Source organism: Triticum dicoccoides, chromosome 3B (genome assembly GCF_002162155.2).
Source record: "Triticum dicoccoides isolate Atlit2015 ecotype Zavitan chromosome 3B, WEW_v2.0, whole genome shotgun sequence".
Taxonomy (NCBI): Eukaryota; Viridiplantae; Streptophyta; class Magnoliopsida; order Poales; family Poaceae; genus Triticum; species Triticum dicoccoides.
In genome coordinates, this window is record NC_041385.1 from 413,543,226 (window position 1) to 413,566,930 (window position 23,705).

The following is a 23,705-nucleotide window of genomic DNA, read 5'->3' on the forward strand; positions in this document are numbered from 1 at the left end:
TATGATACTATCATTACGACCAGCCTCAGCGCTTCGGCCGAACCGCCCAACCACCGCCAGCCACGTAACCGAGCCGAAAGGACAGCTGGGCCGGAAGCCCAAAATACAGGGTCGCAAAAATAAGTTAGGAACTCGTAAATAAAAAGGGAAAAGGAGCAATGAGCAAGCAAGTGGAACGGGATCCCCTTTAAAACTGCGACCACGCATCCCCCTCGCCTCCTGTCCCCTACGTCAACGGCCAAACTTCCTTCCCCTCCTCCCTCCTGGTACAAATCCATAGCCTTCTCCGGCGACGAATCGGGGGCTGTGCTCCTTCGGGCCACCCATGGCATTTGCGGCTCAGGCGGCGCGGCTCGCCGCCTCCGCACTCGTCGCCGGCGTCGTGGCGGCGGTGGTGGCGATGCCGGTGCCGGCGGCCGGAGGGGTGTGCTTCGACAGGATATTCAGCTTTGGGGACTCGCTCACGGACACGGGCAACTTCCTGCTCTCCGTGCCGGACGACTTCCCGGACCCCGCGCGGAGCCTCCCGTACGGCCAGACCTTCTTCGGCCGCCCCTCCGGCCGCTACTCCGACGGCCGCAACCTCCTCGATTTCTTCGGTAAAAACAACAAACACAGACAAACACATACACTCATAGTGTTTTTTCTTTTACTTGGTTCCGTCGTATCGCTCTATAGTTTCATGTCGCCCGCTGCTGGAACTGGACTGGGATCCTCTACTTCATTGCTTCAAAGAGATACTATTGGTTTTTAGGGATTGACCATGCCAAAATTTCCCTAGCTTTTTCATGCGTATATGTGTGGATTTTACTCAACGGCGACAGAAGTGATTAGTTCACCTTCCTGAACATCCGCTGTGTGGTGGCGGGGAGAATCGCGCTACGCTCTTGATTTCTCTTCAAGCAAGGGATTCATCATCGTTTCTTTTCAGGGGCCGCGGTAAGCGTGCGTGCTCTGCTGAGACTATAATACGCCCATTCCCTGCTACTTGCCTGACGCCAACAGGGACATGTGTGCAACTGCAAAGGTTGCAAATTAAATAACTGGTATTTCTTCAAACTGTATTTCCGGTTGCAGTTTGGAGAGTTTGCAAGTAGCATGCCTTCCATCTTTTAGTAATGCGAAAATGAAGTTGTGGGTTGTAAAGAGGTTACAATACCCAAAATTAAATGCAAATAGCAACCTTACACAAGTTGTATCCCCAAAAGTTGCTTACCTGCCCCAGTTCTCCCCAACCACTAGACCATCAATGGCATCATCTCCTTCAGAAGATATACAATTGGCCGCTCCAACCACCTGTGTATTGGCATTCACATCATCACGTGGTCAACCCTTCCATGTTGGACTTCCGGTGCTTTTGTTTTCATTTACCTTTTGGGGGCTCCTTGATGTTTTCGCATCTTACCAACTTTCCTCAATTTGTTTTCTGACATGTGCTGGCCTCCTTGTTATGACCAGCTGAAGCATTCGGGATGCCTTTCGTGCCACCCTACCTTGGCGGTGGTGACTTCCTGAATGGCGCCAATTTTGCGGTTGGCGGTGCGACTGCGCTCAACAACTCGTTCTTCCGAGAGCTTGGTGTGGAGCCTACATGGACGCCACACTCCCTTGATGAGCAAATGCAGTGGTTCAAAAGACTGCTTCCGTCCATTGCCTCCACAGAGTCTGGTATATATAAATCTTCTGAATTTCTGTTATGCTTCATCTCTGTGTGCAACCATTACCTGCTTAAAGATATAGGAATGAATAGAAAACAAGTGATCTCAACTTGCGGAGCGATTGAGAAGTCAAACAGTGGTACACATGCTGGAAACCATCCTGGCTGGCCAATCACTGCCCTGAATGTTTATATTGCTGCAATTAGTCGAAATCTGAAAGGTGCCTGTGTTACAACTGATAGTCCTTACACTGTTTTAGTTAACTCATGAGAGCGAAATTTCAACCAATAAATGGTGCCACAATTGACTAGTTTGAGCCTTCTGATGAGGTCGTGGGTGTTTTAATCAGCATACACCTTGTTACAAAATGCATAGTAACTTTACAAAGTCAACACATTTGACTGTTTTCACGAGTGACTGTTTTAGTAATCAGCATATGCCATGTTACAAAATGTGCAGTAACTTTACAAAGTGAACATAGTTTACTATTTTCGTGAGTGACTGCAAATTACATGTGTGATAAAGACGCATAAAACATACTGCCAAGTTGATACTGGAATTCTAATTTGCCCCATGTCTGAAATTACCAAATGAATTCTTGCTTAAATCATGATTATTATTTTCTCTTGTTCAGTTTCATAGTGTAACACTGTAATGCCATTTACGAGGAAATTCCAAATTGTAAAGTCCACTTTCTGTGCAGAACACAGTGATATCATGTCAAAATCACTTTTCCTTGTTGGAGAGGTCGGCGGGAATGATTACAACCATCTAATGGTCAGGGGGAAATCTCTTGCTGAGCTACGCGAGCTTGTTCCTCAGGTTGTTGGTGCCATAAGCTTAGCTATCACGGTATGTAGATGCATGTGCCTTTTCAGTGAGGTCTTACTGGGAGCCTGTATGTATGTGCACTCACAATTTGTTTCGCAGGAGCTTATAATTCTTGGCGCGAAGAAATTCGTTGTTCCTGGAAATTTCCCGATAGGGTGTGTCCCATTGTATCTCGCAATACTTCCAAGTGAAGAGAAGGATTACTATAATGAAGAAATAGGGTGCATTAAGTGGCTAAATGAATTTACCGAGTACCACAATCGTTTGCTCCAGGAGGAGCTAGAGAAACTTAGGAATCTTCACCCAGATGTATCTGTCATTTATGCTGATTATTATGGTGCTACACTGAACATATACCGTGCCCCACTGCAGTTTGGTGAGTCCTGCCTCTTAAGTAATAGTAGTAACAAAACATAGAACTAATTGGTGTTAAGGTTATTTGAGATTATGTTGTCAAACAGGGCTTAGTTGACTTACACTGTTACACAAGCCTTCAAAAGCTCATTTCCAATACTTAACTACAGTTCATGAACCTTAGTGAAAGCTATTGATAATAGCATTATAGGCAAGATACATTTCATTGGATATGACTGTATGCTAGTTATATTAAATCCATGATTATTAAATGGCCATAGTGCCTGTATTGGCATTCAGTGATACACAATCTTGCTTACTCTGACAAAGCATGTTTCTAGCCAAAGGAATCTGTGAACCCACAGTTAATAGTCTTTAGATAAACATGTTTTGTAACTCTGTTACCTTAAGCTAAACTGGGGCAGGTGGACAATATATGAAGAAACAACAATAGCTAAATGGTTACTAAGTAGTATATCCTTCTGCGTTGTGTTGTCGACTAGTGAGTCTTGCATATGAATGCATATCTTATGCACGACACAAGAAGAGTCGGTCCTTGTTTTACCTTAGGCAGACAATAAGGTGCATTTACCTATTTGATGTTCCATCGTTTGTCCTTGGATGATAATTATGATCCTGATGACGAAGCCCATTCTGCATCCCTACAAGCAGAGATCTAAATCAACCCTGTATTGTCTCCCCTACCACAGACTTGCAAATATTATCTTAAGGTGTTTTCTAATCATCTTAATTCTAATACCCGGTAGTTCATTCAAAATCTGAGCCTGAGCATGTTCATCATATCCACATAAATCAGTCAAACCAACCTTTTAGCTCCATGTGTCCTGGGAAGCACGGCTGAACATTTGTAGGTATTACAACTTGTAACAAGCTCACTGAAGCTCTTTGCCCCCTCCACTGACACAGCAGATGCAACAACATAGAGTAGCAGCATACATAGCAATGCAAGAAACTATCCTACTCTGTGTCTCTACACCTCTTTGTTGTTCCTTCATAATTGTTTGGACTAATCAAAGAACAATGCTACTGCAGGTTTCACTGTCCCATTGAACTCATGCTGCGGAAGCGATGCCCCACATAACTGTTCTCTGTCAGTACTATGTGGAAACCCTGGATCTTTGGTCTGCCCTGACCCATCGAAGTACGTCTCATGGGACGGTTTACACTTCACCGAAGCGACCTACAAAGTTATAATCCAAGGAGTGCTGGGGTCTTATGCTGTTCCTCCTCTTTCGGAAATATGTCGGGATGGAGAGTACAAAGTCTCCCAGCTTCATCAATGTACAGACAGCAATCCTACAAACACTGTAACATACGATGCTATGAGCTCTTTTATTTGATAATGTGGGCTCTGCTACACGTAGAATTTCAAGAGGCAATACATAGATAATCACTTCGGGCTCTTCTCAAAATCGTGAAGAGAAGTGGTGAGCAAACTCCCATCTGTTTTGCTGCTACAAGGAGAAGTTTCTTTTTCTTTCTTGGAGCCAAATGAGAAGTGATTTTGTGAAAATTGCAGCTGATGGTTCCATTTCTCGGCTCCTTTTATATTAGCAACAGGAAATGTCAGAACATAGTACATACTCCCTCCGTCCCAAAAAGCTTGTCTTGCATTTGTTAGATACTAATGTATCCACACATATTTTAGTGTTAGATACATCTCTATCTAGATAAATCTAAGGCAAGTTTTTTTGGACGAAGTAATAGTATTATGCGCTCTGCTCAGGTAGTGATGCTATGAATTGAGTACCAAGGGCATTTCTAACTGAACCATCAAAAGTTTACACCTCAAAGCTTAAGTCCTCAAATGTGAGGAGTTAAAAATCCGTGAAACTAGCCAAACACACAAATTTAACTCAGCTCCAAATTGTGCACAAACATTTCATTTCGAACTCAAATTTGAAATTAGATTATGACCATATAATGCATAACTATGCATAGTAGTTCATAACACCCCATCATAATTCATAATTGAACTAGATAAACACTTACTTTGAGCTAAACTAAAGCTCGAACGAGCTAATTTAACCTAAAATGAGCAGTAGTTTGAGTCAGAATCTGTTGGGAAACGTAGCATGCAATTTCAAAAATTTCCTATGCTCACGCAAGATCTATATAGGATATGCATAGCAACGAGAGGGGGAGAGTGTGTCCACATACCCTCGTAGACCAAAAGCGGAAGCGTTAACTTAACGCGGTTGATGTAGTCGAACGTCTTCTCGAATCAACCGATCAAGTACCGAACGTACGACACCTTCGAGTTCTGCACACGTCCAGCTCGATGACGTCCCTCGAACTCTTGATCTCGTAGAGGTACGAAGGAGATGAGTTCCGTCAGCACGACGACATGGTGACGATGATGGTGATGTGATCCACACAGGGCTTCGCCTAAGCACTACGACAATATGACCGGAGAAGTAAACGGTGGAGGGGGCACCGCACACGGCTAAGACAATTGGTGTGCTTTAGGGTGCTCTCCTGCCCCCGTATATAAAGAAGGGGGAGGGGAGAGGGCCGGCCAGGGTGCGCCCCCAAGGGGGGGGGGAGTCCTACTAGGACTCCCAGTCCAATTCGGACCCCCCCTTCCTTTCCGGAGGGGGAAAAGGGGGAACAGAGAGAGAGGGAGAAGGAAAGGGGGGGCCCCTCCCCTAGTACAATTCAGAGGTCTTTCATTGAAAAACTCTTATTCAAGTATCTAGTAGCTTCACCGAGGTCTTTCATTGAAAAACTCTTATCCAAGTATCCTTTTATGCTATCCAGAAATTCTATATCATTTCCAATCAAGAATATGTCATCCACATATAATATTAGAAATGCTACAGAGCTCCCACACACTTTCTTGTAAATACAGGCCTCTCTGAAAGTCTGTATAAAACCATATGCTTTGATCACCTCATCAAAACGTATATTCCAACTCCGAGATGCTTGCACCAGTCCATAAATGGACCGCTGGAGCTTGCACACTTTGTTAGTTCCTTTAGGATCGACAAAACCTTCTAGTTGCATTATATACAACTCTTCTTTAAGAAATCCATTAAGGAATACAATTTTGACATCCATTTGCCAGATTTCATAATCATAAAATGCGGCAATTTCTAACATGATTCAGACAGACTTAAGCATCGCTACGGGTGAGAAAGTCTCATCGTAGTCAACTCATTGAACTTGTCGAAAACCTTTTGCGACAAGTCGAGCTTTATAGACATTAACATCAGTGGCGGAGCTAGCTCCCGGCGACCTGGGGCAGCTGCCCGGGCTGCTCCGGGCCATCCTTCACTAAACAATACAAAGAAACCATGATTAGTATTACTAATTACTTGGGCAAATGCTGGGCACTATGGCTGTGTAAAGACTCTGCCCCGGCTCCTTGAGCTAGCTAGCTCCGCCACTAAGTAACATTACCATCAGCGTTAGTCATCTTCTTGAAGATCCATTTATTCTCTATGGGTCGCCGATCATCGGGCAAATCCACCAAAGTCCACACTTTTTCTCATACATGGATCCTATCTCAGATTTCATGGCCTCAAGCCATTTATCGGAATCTGGGCTCATCATAGCTTCTTCATAGTTCGTAGGTTCGTCATGGTCAAGTAACATGACTTCCAAACAAGATTACCGTACCACTCTGGTGCGGATCGTGCTCTGTTTGACCTACGAGGTTCTGTAGCAACTTGATCTGAAGTTTGATGATCTTTATCATTAGCTTCCTCTCCAGTTGGTGTAGGCATCACAGGAACAGATTTCTTGGATGATCTACTTTCCAAATTGAGAGTAGGTACAATTACCTCATCAAGTTATACTTTCCTCCCACTGACTTCTTTCGAGAGAAACTCCTTCTCTAGAAAGGTTCCGTTCTTAGCAACAAAGATCTTGCCTTCGGACTTGTGGTAGAAGGTGTACCCAATTGTTTCCTTTGGGTATCCTATGAAGAGGCACTTCTCCGATTTGGGTTCGAGCTTATCAGGCTAAAGCCTTTTGACATAAGCATCGCATCCCCAAACTTTAAGAAACGATAGCTTAGGTTTGTTGCCAAACCACAGTTCATACGGTGTCGTCTCAACGGATTTTGATGGTGCCCTGTTTAACGTGAATGCAGCTGTCTCTAATACATAACCTCAAAACGATAGTGGTAAATCGGTAAGAGACATCATAGATCGCACCATATCTAATAAAGTGCGGTTACGACATTCGGACACACCATTATGTTGTGGTGTTCCAGGTGGCGTGAGCTGTGAAACTATTCCACGTTGTTTTAAATGAAGGCCAAACTCGTAACTCAAATATTCACCTCCACGATCAGATCGTAGAAACTTTATTTTCTTGTTACGATGATTCTCCACTTCACTCTACAATTCTTTGAACTTTTCAAATGTTTCAGACTTGTGTTTCATTAAGTAGATATACCCATATCTGCTCAAGTCATCTGTGGAGGTCAAAAAATAACGATACCCGCCAGGAGCCTCAACACTCATCGGACCGCATACATCGGTATGTATTATTTCCAATAAGTCATTAGCTCGTTCCATTGTTCCGTAGGACGGAGTTTTAGTCATCTTGCCCATGAGGCATGGTTTGCAAGTATCAAATGATTCATAATCAAGTGATTCCAAAAGCCCATCAACATGGAGTTTCTTCATGCGATTTACACCAATATGACCTAAACGGCAGTGCCACAAGTATGTTGCACTGTCATTATCAATTTTTGCATCTTTTGGCATCAATCTTATGAATATGTGTATCACTACGATCGAGATTCAATAAACCATTAACATTGTGTGTATGACCATAGAAGGTTTTATTCATGTAAATAAAACATTATTCTCTATCTTAAATGAATAACTGTATTGCAACAAACATGATCTAATCATATTCATGCTCAACGCACACCAAATAACATTTATTTAGGTTCAACACTAATCCCGAAAGTATAGGGAGTGTGTGATGATGATCATATCAATCTTGGAACCACTTCCAACACACATTGTCACTTCACCCTCAACTAGTCTCTATTTATTCCGCAACTCTTGTTTCGAGTTACTAATCTTAGCAACCAAACAGGTATCAAATACCCAGGGGCTACTACAAGAACTAGTAAGGTACACATCAATAACATGTATATCAAATATACCTTTGTTCACTTTGCCATCCTTCTTATCCGCCAAATATTTGGGGTAGTTCCGCTTCCAGTGACCATTTCCTTTGCAGTAGAAGCACTCAGTTTTAGGCTTAGGTCCAACTTTGAGATTCTTCACGGGAGTGACAACTTGCTTGCCATTCTTCTTGAAGTTCCCTTTCTTCCCCTTTGCCCTTTTCTTGAAACTAGTGGTCTTGTTTAATCATCAACGCTTGATGCTTTTTCTTGATTTCTACCTTCGTCGATTTCAGCATCACGAAGAGCTCGAGAATCACTTTCGTCATCCCTTGCACATTATAGTTCATCACAAAGTTCCAGTAACTTGGTGATGGTGACTAGAGAACTCTGTCAATCACTATCTTATCTGGAAGATTAACTCCCACTTGATTCAAGCGATTGTAGTACATTCTGAGCACATGCTCGCTAGCTGAGCTATTCTCCTCCATCTTTTAGGTGAAGTACTTGCCAGAGGTCTCATACCTCTCGACACGGGCATGAGTCTGAAATACCAATTTCAGCTGTTGGAACGTCTCATATGCTCCATGGCATTCAAAACGTTTTTGAAGTCCCGGTTCTAAGCCGTAAAGCATGGTGCACTAAACTATCAAGTAGTCATCATATTGAGCTAGCCAAATGTTCATAACGTCTGCATCTGCTCCTGCAATAGGTTTGTCACCTAGCGATGCATCAAGGACATAATTCTTCTATGCAGTAATGAGGATAATTCTCAGATCATGGACCCAGTCCACATCATTGCTACTTTCATCTTTCAACTTAGTTTTCTCTAGGAACATATCAAAAACATAAGGGAGCTACAACGCGAGCTATTGATCTATAACATAATTTGCACATACTATCAGGACTAAGTTCACGACAAATTAAAGTTCAATTAATCATATTACTTAAGAACTCCAACTTAGATTGACATCCCTCAAGTCATATAAACGATTCGTGATCCAAATCAACTAAACCATGTCCGATCATCACGTGATATGGAGTAGTCATCAATGGTGACCATCTCTATGTTGATCATATCCACTATATGATTCACGTTCGACCTTTCGGTCTCTATTTTCCGAGGCCATATCTATATATGCTAGGCTCGTCAAGTTTAACCCGAGTATTCGGCATGTGCAAAACTGGCTTGCACCCATTGTATTTGAACATAGAGCCTATCACACCAGATCATCACATGGTGTCTCAGCAGAAGAACTTTCGCAACGGTTCATACTCGGGGAGAACACTTATACCTTGAAATTTTAGTAAGGGATCATCTTATAATGCTACCGCCATACTAAGCAAAATAAGATGCATAAAGATAAACATCACATGCAACCAAAATATGTGACATGATATGGTCATCATCCTATTGTGCTTTTGATCTCCATTACCAAAGCACCATCATGATCTCCATCGTCACCGGCTTGACACCTTGATATCCATTGTAGCATCGTTGTCGTCTCGCCAACTATTGCTTCTATGACTATCGCTACCGCTTAGTGATAAATTAAAGCAATTACATGGCGTTTGTATTTCATACAATAAAGCGACAACTATAAGGCTCCTGCCAGTTGCCGATAACTTTTACAAAACATGATCATCTCATACAACAATGTATATCACATCATGTCTTGACCATATCACATTGTAGGACCTTGAAGTATGTCTAGAGGGGGGGGGTGATTAGACTACTTGACCAATTAAAAACTTAACCTTTTCGCAATTTTAGCGTTTGGCAGATTTTAGCAATCTTAGGACAAGTCAAGCAATCATCCCACAATTCAAGCAAGCATGCAGAGAGTATATAGGCAGCGGAAATTAAAGCATGCAACTTGCAAGAAAGTAAAGGGAAGGGTTTGGAGGATTCAAACGCAATTGGAGACACGGATGTTTTTGGCGTGGTTCCGATAGGTGGTGCTATCGTACATCCACGTTGATGGAGACTTCAAACCACGAAGGGTAACGGTTGCGCGAGTCCACGGAGGGCTCCACCCACGAAGGGTCCACGAAGAAGAAACCTTGTCTATCCCACCATGTCCGTCGCCCACGAAGGACTTGCCTCACTAGCAGTAGATCTTCATGAAGTAGGCGATCTCCTTGCCCTTACAAACTCCTTGGTTCAACTCCACAATCTTGTCGGAGGCTCCCAAGTGACACCTAGCCAATCTAGGAGACACCACTCTCCAAGAAGTAACAAATGGTGCGTTGATGATGAACTCCTTGCTCTTGTGCTTCAAATGATAGTCTCCCCAACACTCAACTCTCTCTCATAGGATTTGGATCTGGTGGAAAGAAGATTTGAGTGGAAAGCAACTTGGGGAAGGCTAGAGATCAAGATTCATATGGTAGGAATGGAATATCTTGGCCTCAACACATGAGTAGGTAGTTCTCTCTCAGAAATCGTAAGTTGGAAGTGTAGGTTTTTTCTGATGGCTCTCTCCACGAATGAAGAGGAGGTGGAGGGGTATATATAGCCTCCACACAAAATCTAACCGTTACACACAATTTACCAAACTCGGTGGGACCGATTCAACAGACTCGGTCGGACCGATTTAGTAAACCTAGTGACCGTTAGGATTTTCGGTGGGACTGACATGCAACTCGGTAAGACCGATTCGATTAGGGTTAGGGCATAATGTAATCTCGGTAAGACCGATTACACAAACTCGGTGAGACCGATTTTGGTAATAAGCTTTCCAGAGAGTTGGTCAGGTAAACTCGGTGGGACCGATTTGCTCTTTTCGGTGAGACCGAAATGTTACAAAAGGGAAACATAGAGTTTACATTGCAATCTCGGTGGGACCGATCGCTCACTTCGGTTAGACCGAAACGTTACGAAGGGAAACAGAGAGATTACAATCCCATCTCGGTGAGACCGAGATCCCTATCGGTGGGACCAATATGCCTAGGGTTTGTGGCAGTGGCTATCACATTAGAATTCGGTGGCGCCGGATAGAAAGAATCGGTGTGACCGATTTTGGCTTTAGGTTTAGGTCATTTGTGGATGTGAGAAAGTAGCTGAGGGTTTTTGGAGCATATCACCAAGCACATGAAGCAAGAGGCTCATTAAGCAACACCTCATCCCTCCTTGATAGTATTGGCTTTTCCTATAGACTCAATGTGATCTTGGATCACTAAAATATAAAATGAAGAGTCTTGAGCTTTTGAGCTTGAGCCAATCCTTTGTCATTAGTATTTTGAGGGATCCAATTTCATCATCCATGCCATGCCATTCATTGAGCTTTCCTGAAATAATAGTCTTGGAATAGCATTAGCTCAATGAGCTATATGTTGTTATGAATTACCAAAACCACCTAGGGATAGTTGCACTTTCAATCTCCCCCTTTTTGGTAATTGATGACAACATATAGATCAAAGCTTTGAGAAATGATAATAAGATTGAAAAACATAGTCGCTTTGAGAAGTATGTGATAATCAAGAGCTCCCCCTAAATTTGTGCATAGTTTAGGATTTGCTTCGGACTGCAAATGCACAAGGAATTAGGCTCATGGGTTACTCTTCCATGTCACATACATCTTGGTGGAGCGCTCAAAATGATAAAGATTAAATACATGCACTCATCACCAAGTAAAGTGAATGATCACATAAGGATAGGTAAGATAATATCATCAAACATGCATAAGTGTAGCTTATGATCAAACACATGATCATCAATGTCTCACAAAAATAGCATAGTATCTCAAGCAATCAAAAGCAAACAAGTTTAACCACCAAAGCAAGAGAGAACAAAAGCAACTCTCTCTCTCTCTCTCTCTCTCGAAGCCTATGATCTATACATTTTTCTCCCCCTTTGGCAACAAGTTACCAAAAGATCATAGAAAATGCATAGTGCTAGATCGACTCTCAGGCTTGATCTTCAGGTGGTGGTGTCCGGATAACTCCAAGAACGAAGGCTTCAGTTGAAGTAGAGGGAGCTGGAGGAGTTGGTGCTGGAGCTGGTTGCACTGGAGCTGCAGGAGCTGTAGCTGGTGCAGATGATGTGGCTCTGGTGTCTGTCATCCTCCATAGCCTCAACCCTGAGTCTCTTCTGATCTTCATGTCCTCAGCCAAAGGATGGGCATCATTGTGGTTTGGTATCTTGGGCTTGAGCTTCCTCAGAACTTGTCCTTCTTCATCTTCCTCATCAGCAACTTCAGGCACTGGGCCTTGTTCTTCTCAGCAGCTGGAATACTCCTGGTATTCCTCTTTGGTGCAAGCTTGGCCTTGGGGGCAGCTTTGGGTGCTTCCTTGGGCTTTGATGTTGCAGCCCCTGATCTAATAGCATCACCCATAAGCTTTTGTGCCTTGGGTGCTGGTGCAGCAACCTCTTCTTCCCTATTTAGAGTCTCTCCTCATTGAGGGTTTTCCAAGAACCTGGGCAGTAGTGGTTCTGGCTCTCTTCTTCTTCTTATCGTGAGCAGCAGCTTCATCTTCTGATTCAATGGTAAACTTCATAGTTTCTCCAGTGGGAACTTTCTTGGGTTTGGAAGTTGTGACTCTTTTTGCAGGTGCCTCTTTAGGTTCAGAATTTTCAGGCACTTGAGTAGATCCTCTGACCTTTAGCATAGGTGTCCTCTTGGCAGGAACCTTCCTATTGAGTCCAGGTTTAGTGTTCTGTGCTGAGGCATACTCCTTTTTGAGCACTACCTTCTTGGAGGTAGCCTCATCCTCTTCTGCTCTATAATCCTCATCCTCAGAATCTGAGGTTCTCTTCTTCCTTGTCCTAGTGGCAGCTTTAGGCAGGCTGCTTGGGGTGCTCCTGCTGCCATCATCTGAGGAACTGGAGGGACTAGTGCCCTCACTCATGTGAATCTGCTCTTCTTCCCTGTTCTGGCTGTCACTTTGGTCTGACATGCTGCAAACACTGACTGCTGACCCTGTGAAGAGTTATAGATGAGATAGAGTGGATGAGCATCACAAAATGCAGAGATTTTTGCAAAAGAATGATTCAAAAATTCAGTTTTAGTTTTCCACAAAAAGCATTTCGGATCAACCAATTTTCAAACTCGGTGATACCGAAGCAGTTTTGGAACCTAAACTGATGAACTCGGTTGGACCAAGTCACAGTTCGGTGGCACCGAGACTGCTAGGGTTTCACAAAGTCCTAAAATCGGTCTTACCGATTAGCAATTCTCGGTCAGACCGAGAGTTACTAGTGCAATGGCGTTAGCCAAATTGGTGGGACCGAGTTTTTCAACTCGGTGGGTCCGAGATGGTTTCGGCGGAAACCTAACCCTAAATTTTTGAATCTCATCTAATCTAAGGATTGCATTGACTGGATAGGAGTGTTTCAATCGTGGCAAGAATCATTAAGAACACAATGTGCTAGGAATCGGACGAGGATAGCACAGTGATCGAGTCCATACCCTAGCTTGGCGATGAACTCGCTACGGCGACAACGGCGGGGGTGAAATCCATTGACGGCGGCGGAGACCAGCGATAGGAGGCGGCTGGCGATGAGGAGACGATCGGGAGACCCTGGAGGCAGAGCGAGCTATTGCGCGGGCGAAGAGGTTCGGAGAAATTTCCAAATTTTTGCCCGTGGATATATATAGCCCAACCCTATCGGTGTGACCGAGTGGAACAACTCGGTGGCACCGAGATGCATAACTGTGTACAGTTACAGCAACTCGGTGTGACCGAAAAGTTCAAATCGGTTGCACCGAGATTGAAAACCTAGATCGACTTAGTGATCTCGGTAGGACCGAAATGGAGGAATCGGTCAGACCGAGAATCACAAAGAAGTTTTGGAAGTTTAAGTCTATGACGAATCGGGGACTCCGAGTGCTCCTCACACAGAGTGGTTCGAATCTGACTTGATCAAATTTTGTGATGTAGCATGAATAGAGTTTGAGACGAGAAAAGCATAGATAGCTAGAGAAGGTTCTTAGGCATTCTTGTCCATCCACTTGGCAAAAAGAAAAAGAAGCCAATCAATCAACAACAAGTGGATGTCCTCGAATGAGTAAAATATGCACCAACATGCTCAGACAATAAGATGGCAAATGAAATATGTGGCAAAGCATGCACAACCAATTCTAGCATCTATCAAACAATTGGCGATGACTAGGTCATCTATATATATGAGTATATTGACTTAGGAGTCAAATGAAAAGATTTTATCATAGGTCATACTCATCGTTTAAGCTCAAGTGGGTTACCACTTTTACATAATGCATTGATGTGTTCACACCATTAGAGTTGCTTTGACTCAATTCTTAGAGTTAAGCTCCCCCTAGATGTGAGATCCCCTTTTAGAGGGATGAACTAACCTTGGGTTTTGTCGATGATGACTTCATGTAGGTGTTGAAGATGTGGATGCTCAATGTTGATGTAGATCATTTGGAGCAATCCTTTGGAGTGAGTTGCACTTTCAACATACCTACATGGGTTAGTCCGACAAGGAACAAACAAGAATATCCATAGACATAGAGCGAATCATACACAAGATGATGTCCATGAAATCATTAGGTTACCTTATCCCTTGCCTTACCAACATGAGGGTTTGTGACTCCTTGAACTAGTACAAGATGTGGAAGTTGATTGCACTTGTTCTTGCCTTAATGATATGAGTGAAGAATGTTGGCGGAGTCACCCTCAAGAACTCTCTAGTTCTTCTTCTTCGGGATCCACATCATCTTGATGGGAATCCTTGGAGTTGTAGTTGTACTTGATGAAGTAGAACTTGACGTAGTCTTGGGAACCCACTTGAACGAGGCCTTAGGTGCTTCTTCAAATGCATCAATCTCTTCTTCAAGCTTGTCCTTTCCTTTGTTCTTGTGGTCTTGTGGTGGAAGATCATCTTGTGCTTGTGTTCCTTTGAAGGAAGTAGGATCATACTTCTCTTGTTGAGGAACAAACTTCGTCTTGGGGTATTGATCTTCTTCCCACTCAACTCCATTGGCATTGAACTTTCGTTCAAAACCAACACCTTGATTCTTCCGGTGCCTTCCTTGCTTGCGTACAATTTCCTCGAATTGCTTACTCCCGGCAAGGCTCTTGTAAACACCTTTCTCTATAATTCCCTTCAATAAGCTATTTTCTTGCTCAAGTGTAACTTGGCTAAGAGAATAATTAGTGGAATCAAGAGAACTACTAGAAGCAACAATATTGGATTTGACATTATTATTGTTACTACTAGAGGAAGGATCTTTCTTGTACTTGTTACTAGACTTGACTTGAGGCATGTAAGTAGATAAGAGTAAACGCTTGGCAATGTAAGAAGAACTTTTCTTACGAAGATCATCATTGATTGCTTTTAAGAACTCATGCTCTTGCTCAAGATTGAGCTTTTCAAAGCGTAACTTCTCATGAGCCCTTAAAAGTTCTCGATGATCTTCGAAGATAGTTTCATGAGCTAACTTAAGAGTGTTTAGTTCTTTAGTTAGAAGCTCAATCTTCTCCTTATCATTGTCATTTGTTTTATCTTGATTAGCATGATTAATTGACGTTTCATCATAGTATTCATCACTAGAGTTGTCAACAAGTAAATCATCATCCACAAGTAAGTCATCTTCATCACTATTGAAATCAACATACTCAGGATGTGTTACCTTTGGACCTTTGACCATGAAGCATCTTCCAATTCCTTCATTTGGTGAATCAAATATGTCGTAGGAGTCGGTTGACACAAGTGCTAGACCGGCAACACCTTCATCTTGAGTATATTCGGAGTCGGAGTAATAGCTTCTCTCGGAGTGATTGTCGGAGTCGGACCCGGATACCCATTCACCAACATGAGCTTGATGTCTTCGTTTTGTGTAGCTCCTTGATGACTTGTCCTTCCTTTCCGAATCCTTGCTTCTCCGTGAGGGTCTTCGTTCATAACGATCATCTCTACTCCTCTCTCTCGGTGGTGATTCTTCTCTTTTGCTTCTTCTTTTTGGAGAATCTTCTCTTATTTTGTAGGGTGCCGTACACTCATTGGAATAGTGTCCGGGTCTCCCACAATTGTAGCAATTTCGCTCTCGACTAGAAGATCTCTTGTCATTGTAAGACCTTGACTTGGAGCTTCTTTCTTTGCTTCTACTCTTGTAGAATTTGTTGAAGTTCTTCACCATTAAGCTCAATTCTTCATTGAAGGTTTGTTTCTCACTTGATGATGTGGGGGCTTCACTTGAGGCTTTGTAAGAACCACTTGACTTGATGTGAAGTTCCTCCTTATCCTTAAGTTACATCTCATGAGCAACAATTCTTGCAATGACTTCCGTTGGCTTGAGATCTTTGTAGTTTGGCATCATTTGGATCAATGTGCACACGGTATCATACTTTCCATCCAATGCTCTTAGGATCTTCTTGATGATGAATCTGTCGGTCATCTCTTCACTCCCTAAGCCGGCAATCTCATTTGTGATAAGTGCAAGCCTAGAGTACATTTTAGCGACACCTTCACCATCCTTCATTTTGAACTTGTCAAGCTGACTTTGGAGCACATCCAACTTGGATTCCTTGACGGAGTCGGTACCTTCATGCATATCAATCAAAGTATCCCAAATTTCCTTTGCATTCTCAAGACAGATGATTTTGTTGAATTCTTCGGGGCACAATCTGTTGAAGATGATATCACAAGCTTGAGCGTTGTATTGCAGCATCTTCAATTCTTCCGCATTAGCTTCACGGTTAGGCTCTTTCCCATCAAAGAATTCACCTTGCAAGCCAATACAAATAATTGCCCAAACGGCGAGGTTTTATCCGAGGATATGCATTTTCATCTTATGCTTCCAACTAGCAAAATTAGTACCATCAAAGTAAGGACCTCTACGGTGATAATTTCCCTCACAAGACGCCATACTCTCCTAGGTTGTGAAACCAAGGCTATGACCACCAAAAGCTATGGAAATCAAAGCAAAGGGAGACCAAAGCTCTGATACCACTTGTAGGACCTTGAAGTATGTCTAGAGGGGGGTGATTAGACTACTTGACAAATTAAAAACTTAACCTTTTCCCAATTTTAGCGTTTGGCAGATTTTAGCAATCTTAGGACAAGTCAAGCAATCATCCCACAATTCAAGAAAGCATGCAAAGAGTATATATGCAGCGGAAATTAAAGCATGCAACTTGCAAGAAAGTAAAGGGAAGGGTTTGGAGGATTCAAACGCAATTGGAGACACAGATGTTTTTGGCGTGGTTCCGATAGGTGGTGCTATCGTACATCCACGTTGATGGAGACTTCAACCCACGAAGGGTAACGGTTGCGCGAGTCCACGGAGGGCTCCACCCACGAAGGGTCCATGAAGAAGCAACCTTGTCTATCCCACCATGGCCGTCGCCCACGAAGGACTTGCCTCACTAGCGGTAGATCTTCACGAAGTAGGCGATCTCCTTGCCCTTACAAACTCCTTGGTTCAACTCCACAATCTTGTCGGAGGCTCCCAAATGACACCTAGCCAATCTAGGAGACACCACTCTCCAAGAAGTAACAAATGGTGCGTTGATGATGAACTCCTTGCTCTTGTGCTTCAAATGATAGTCTCCCCAAAACTCAACTCTCTCTCATAGGATTTGGATATGGTGGAAGGAAGATTTGAGTGGAAAGCAACTTGGGGAAGTCTAGAGATCAAGATTCATATGGTAGGAATGGAATATCTTGGCCTCAACACATGAGTAGGTAGTTCTCTCTCAGAAATGGTAAGTTGGAAGTGTAGGTTTTTTCTGATGGCTCTCTCCACGAATGAAGAGGAGGTGGAGGGGTATATATAGCCTCCACACAAAATCTAACCGTTACACACAATTTACCAAACTCGGTGGAACGATTCAACAGACTCGGTCAGACCGATTTAGTAAACCTAGTGACCGATTCGATTAGGGTTAGGGCATAACGTAATCTCGGTAAGACCGATTACACAAACTCGGTGAGACCGATTTTGGTAATAAGCTTTCCAGAGAGTTGGTCAGGTAAACTCGGTGGGATCGATTTGATCTTTTCGGTGAGACCGAAATGTTACAAAAGGGAAACAGAGAGTTTACATTGCAATCTCGGTGGGACCGATCGCTCACTTCGGTTAGACCGAAACATTACGAAGGGAAACAAAGAGATTACAATCCCATCTCGGTGAGACCGAGATCCCTATCGGTAGGACCGATTGGCCTAGGGTTTGTGGCAGTGGCTATGACATTAGAATTCGGTGGCGCCGGATAGAAAGAATCGGTGTGACCGATTTTGGCTTTAGCTTTAGGTCGTTTGTGGATGTGAGAAAGTAGCTGAGGGTTTTTGGAGCATATCACCAAGCACATGAAGCAAGAGGCTCATTAAGCAACACCTCATCCCTCCTTGATAGTATTGGCTTTTCCTATAGACTCAATGTGATCTTGGATCACTAAAATATAAAATGAAGAGTCTTGAGCTTTTGAGCTTGAGCCAATCCTTTGTCATTAGTATTTTGAGGGATCCAATTTCATCATCCATGCCATGCCATTCATTGAGCTTTCCTGAAATAATAGTCTTGGAATAGCATTAGCTCAATGAGCTATATGTTGTTATGAATTACCAAAACCACCTAGGGATAGTTGCACTTTCAATCTCCCCCTTTTTGGTAATTGATGACAACATATAGATCAAAGCTTCGAGAAATGATAATAAGATTGAAAAACATCGTCGCTTTGAGAAGTATGTGATAATCAAGAGCTCCTCCTAAATTTGTGCATAGTTTAGGATTTGCTTTGGACTGCAAATGCACAAGGAATTAGGCTCATGGGTTACTCTTCCATGTCACATACATCTTGGTGGAGCGCTCAAAATGATAAAGATTAAATACATGCACTCATCACCAAGTAAAGTGAATGATCACATAAGGATAGGTAAGATAATATAATCAAACATGCATAAGTGTAGCTTATGATCAAACACATGATCATCAATGTCTCACAAAAATAGCATAGTATCTCAAGCAATCAAAAGCAAACAAGTTTAACCACCAAAGCAAGAGAGAACAAAAGCAACTCTCTCTCTCTCTTGAAGCCTATGATCTATACATTTTGCTCCCCCTTTGGCAACAAGTTACCAAAAGATCATAGAAAATGCATAGTGCTAGATCGACTCTCAGGCTTGATCTTAAGGTGGTGGTGTCCGGATAACTCCAAGAACGAAGGCTTCAGTTGAAGTAGAGGGAGCTGGAGGAGTTGGTGCTGGAGCTGGTTGCACTGGAGCTGCAGGAGCTGTAGCTGGTGCAGATGATGTGGCTCTGGTGTCTGTCATTCTCCATAGCCTCAACCCTGAGTCTCTTCTGATCTTCATGTCCTCAGCCACAGGATGGACATCATTGTGGTCTGGTATCTTGGGCTTGAGCTTCCTCAGAACTTGTCCTTTTTCATCTTCCTCATCAGCAACTTCAGGCACTGGGCCTTGTTCTTCTCAGCAGCTGGAATACTCCTGGTATTCCTCTTTGGTGCAAGCTTGGCCTTGGGGGCAGCTTTGGGTGCTTCCTTGGGCTTTGATGTTGCAGCCCCTGATCTAATAGCATCACCCATAAGCTTTTGTGCCTTGGGTGCTGGTGCAGCAACCTCTTCTTCCCTCTTTAGAGTCTCTCCTCATTGAGGGTTTTCCAAGAACCTAGGCAGTAGTGGTTCTGGCTCTCTTCTTCTTCTTATCGTGAGCAGCAACTTCATCTTCTGATTCAATGGTAAACTTCATAGTTTCTCCAGTGGGAACTTTCTTGGGTTTGGAAGTTGTGACTCTTTTTGCAGGTGCCTCTTTAGGTTCAGAATTTTCAGGCACTTGAGTAGATCCTCTGACCTTTAGCATAGGTGTCCTCTTGGCAGGAACCTTCCTATTGAGTCCAGGTTTAGTGTTCTGTGCTGAGGCATACTCCTTTTTGAGCACTACCTTCTTGGAGGTAGCCTCATCCTCTTTTGCTCTATAATCCTCATCCTCAGAATCTGAGGTTCTCTTCTTCCTTGTCCTAGTGGCAGCTTTAGGCAGGCTGCTTGGGGTGCTCCTGCTGCCATCATCTGAGGAACTGGAGGGACTAGTGCCCTCACTCATGTGAATCTGCTCTTCTTCCCTGTTCTGGCTGTCACTTTGGTCTGACATGCTGCAAACACTGACTGCTGACCCTGTGAAGAGTTATAGATGAGATAGAGTGGATGAGCATCACAAAATGCAGAGATTTTTGCAAAAGAATGATTCAAAAATTCAGTTTTAGTTTTCCACAAAAAGCATTTCGGATCAACCAATTTTCAAACTCGGTGATACCGAAGCAGTTTTGGAACCTAAACTGATGAACTCGGTTGGACCAAGTCACAGTTCGGTGGCACCGGGACTGCTAGGGTTTCACAAAGTCCTAAAATCGGTCTTACCGATTAGCAATTCTCGGTCAGACCGAGAGTTACTAGTGCAATGGCGTTAGCCAAATTGGTGGGACCGAGTTTTTCAACTCGGTGGGTCCGAGATGGTTTCGGCGGAAACCTAACCCTAAATTTTTGAATCTCATCTAATCTAAGGATTGCATTGACTGGATAGGAGTGTTTCAATCGTGGCAAGAATCATTAAGAACACAATGTGCTAGGAATCGGACGAGGATAGCACAGTGATCGAGTCCATACCCTAGCTTGGCGATGAACTCGCTACGGCGGCAACGGCAGGGGTGAAATCCATTGACGGCGGCGGAGACCAGCGATAGGAGGCGGCTGGCGACGAGGAGACGATCCGGAGACCCTGGAGGCAGAACGAGCTATTGCACGGGCGAAGAGGTTCGGAGAAATTTCCAAATTTTTTCCCGTGGATATATATAGCCCAACCCTGTCGGTGTGACCGAGTGGAACAACTCGGTGGCACCGAGATGCATAACTGTGTACAGTTACAGCAACTCGGTGTGACCGAAAAGTTCAAATCGGTTGCACCGAGATTGAAAACCTAGATCGACTTAGTGATCTCGGTAGGACTGAAATGGAGGAATCGGTCAGACCGAGAATCACAAAGAAGTTTTGGAAGTTTAAGTCTATGACGAATCGGGCACTCCGAGTGCTCCTCACACAGAGTGGTTCGAATCTGACTTGATCAAATTTTGTGATGTAGAATGAATAGAGTTTGAGACGAGAAAAGCATAGATAGCTAGAGAAGGTTCTTAGGCATTCTTGTCCATCCACTTGGCAAAAAGAAAAAGAAGCCAATCAATCAACAACAAGTGGATGTCCTCGAATGAGTAAAATATGCACCAACATGCTCACACAATAAGATGGCAAATGAAATATGTGGCAAAGCATGCACAACCAATTCTAGCATCTATCAAACAATTGGCGATGACTAGGTCATCTATATATGAGTATATTGACTTAGGAGTCAAATGAAAACATTTGATCATAGGTCATACTCATCGTTTAAGCTCAAGTGGGTTACCACTTTTACATAATGCATTGATGTGTTCACACCATTAGAGTTGCTTTGACTCAATTCTTAGAGTTAAGCTCCCCCTAGATGTGAGATCCCCTTTTAGAGGGATGAACTAACCTTGGGTTTTGTCGATGATGACTTCATGTAGGTGTTGAAGATGTGGATGCTCAATGTTGATGTAGATCATTTGGAGCAATCCTTTGGAGTGAGTTGCACTTTCAACATACCTACATGGGTTAGTCCGACAAGGAACAAACAAGAATATCCATAGACATAGAGCGAATCATACACAAGATGATGTCCATGAAATCATTAGGTTACCTTGTCCCTTGCCTTACCAACATGAGGGTTTGTGACTCCTTGAACTAGTACAAGATGTGGAAGTTGATTGCACTTGTTCTTGCCTTAATGATATGAGTGAAGAATGTTGGCGGAGTCACCCTCAAGAACTCTCTAGTTCTTCTTCTTCGGGATCCACATCATCTTGATGGGAATCCTTGGAGTTGTAGTTGTACTTGATGAAGTAGAACTTGACGTAGTCTTGGGAACCCACTTGAACGAGGCCTTAGGTGCTTCTTCAAATGCATCAATCTCTTCTTGAAGCTTGTCCTTGCCTTTGTTCTTGTGGTGTTGTGGTGGAAGATCATCTTGTGCTTGTGTTCCTTTGAAGGAAGTAGGATCATACTTCTCTTGTTGAGGAACAAACTTTGTCTTGGGGTATTGATCTTCTTCCCACTCAACTCCATTGGCATTGAACTTTCGTTCAAAACCAACACCTTGATTCTTCCGGTGCCTTCCTTGCTTGCGTACAATTTCCTCGAATTTCTTACTCCCGGCAAGGCTCTTGTAGACACCTTTCTCTATAATTCCCTTCAATAAGCTATTTTCTTGCTCAAGTGTAACTTGGCTAAGAGAATCATTAGTGGAATCAAGAGAACTACTAGAAGCAACAATATTGGATTTGACATTATTATTGTTACTACTAAAGGAAGGATGTTTCTTGTACTTGTTACTAGACTTGACTTGAGGCATGTAAGTAGATAAGAGTAAACGCTTGGCAATGTAAGAAGAACTTTTCTTACGAAGATCATCATTGATTGCTTTTAAGAACTCATGCTCTTGCTCAATATTGAGCTTTTCAAAGCGTAACTTCTCATGAGCCCTTAAAAGTTCTCGATGATCTTCGAAGATAGTTTCATGAGCTAACTTAAGAGTGTTTAGTTCTTTAGTTAGAAGCTCAATCTTCTCCTTATCATTGTCATTTGTTTTATCTTGATTAGCATGATTAATTGACGTTTCATCATAGTATTCATCACTAGAGTTGTCAACAAGTAAATCATCATCCACAAGTAAGTCATCTTCATCACTATTGAAATCAACATACTCAGGATGTGTTACCTTTGGACCTTTGACCATGAAGCATCTTCCAATTCCTTCATTTGGTGAATCAAATATGTCGTAGGAGTCGGTTGACACAAGTGCTAGACCGGCAACACCTTCATCTTGAGTATATTCGAAGTCGGAGTGATAGCTTCTCTCGGAGTGATTGTCGGAGTCGGAACCGGATACCCATTCACCAACATGAGCTTGATGTCTTTGTTTTGTGTAGCTCCTTGATGACTTGTCCTTCCTTTCCGAATCCTTGCTTCTCCGTGAGGGTCTTCGTTCATAACGATCATCTCTACTCCTCTCTCTCGGTGGTGATTCTTCTCTTTTGCTTCTTCTTTTTGGAGAATCTTCTCTTATTTTGTAGGGTGCCGTACACTCATTGGAATAGTGTCCGGGTCTCCCACAATTGTAGCAATTTCGCTCTCGACTAGAAGATCTCTTGTCATTGTAAGCCCTTGACTTGGAGCTTCTTTCTTTGCTTCTACTCTTGTAGAATTTGTTGAAGTTCTTCACCATTAAGCTCAATTCTTCATTGAAGGTTTGTTTCTCACTTGATGATGTGGGGGCTTAACTTGAGGCTTTGTAAGAACCACTTGACTTGTTTTGAAGTTCCTCCTTATCCTTAAGTGACATCTCATGAGCAACAATTCTTGCAATGACTTCCGTTGGCTTGAGATCTTTGTAGTTTGGCATCATTTGGATCAATGTGCACACGGTATCATACTTTCCATCCAATGCTCTTAGGATCTTCTTGATGATGAATCTGTCGGTCATCTCTTCACTCCCTAAGCTGACAATCTCATTTGTGATAAGTGCAAGCCTAGAGTACATTTTAGCGACACCTTCACCATCCTTCATTTTGAACTTGTCAAGCTGACTTTGGAGCACATCCAACTTGGATTCCTTGACGGAGTCGGTACCTTCATGCATATCAATCAAAGTATCCCAAATTTCCTTTGCATTCTCAAGATGGCTGATTTTGTTGAATTCT

At 43.0% G+C, this 23,705-nt stretch overlaps 1 protein-coding gene across 1 annotated transcript; it reads left to right on the forward strand.

Moving 5' to 3' along the window:
* The first annotated feature begins 206 nt into the window (after window positions 1-206).
* Window positions 207-4,443, forward strand: LOC119276258 (GDSL esterase/lipase At2g27360-like). Its single transcript, XM_037557288.1, has 5 exons — window positions 207-599; window positions 1,459-1,668; window positions 2,362-2,510; window positions 2,589-2,865; window positions 3,897-4,443. The coding sequence occupies exons 1-5, from the start codon at window positions 326-328 to the stop codon at window positions 4,202-4,204; spliced, it is 1,218 nt and encodes a 405-aa protein (XP_037413185.1). The 5' UTR covers window positions 207-325; the 3' UTR covers window positions 4,205-4,443.
* Window positions 4,444-23,705: the final 19,262 nt, after the last annotated feature.

Bases quoted from the DNA above. Each gene is read 5' to 3' on its own strand.
- LOC119276258 (XM_037557288.1), top strand. From the start codon at position 326: ATGGCATTTGCGGCTCAGGCGGCGCGGCTCGCCGCCTCCGCACTCGTC. The intron at 1,669-2,361 runs GTATATATAAAT...CTTTCTGTGCAG, and splicing joins CATTGCCTCCACAGAGTCTG to AACACAGTGATATCATGTCA. The intron at 2,511-2,588 runs GTATGTAGATGC...TTTGTTTCGCAG, and splicing joins CCATAAGCTTAGCTATCACG to GAGCTTATAATTCTTGGCGC.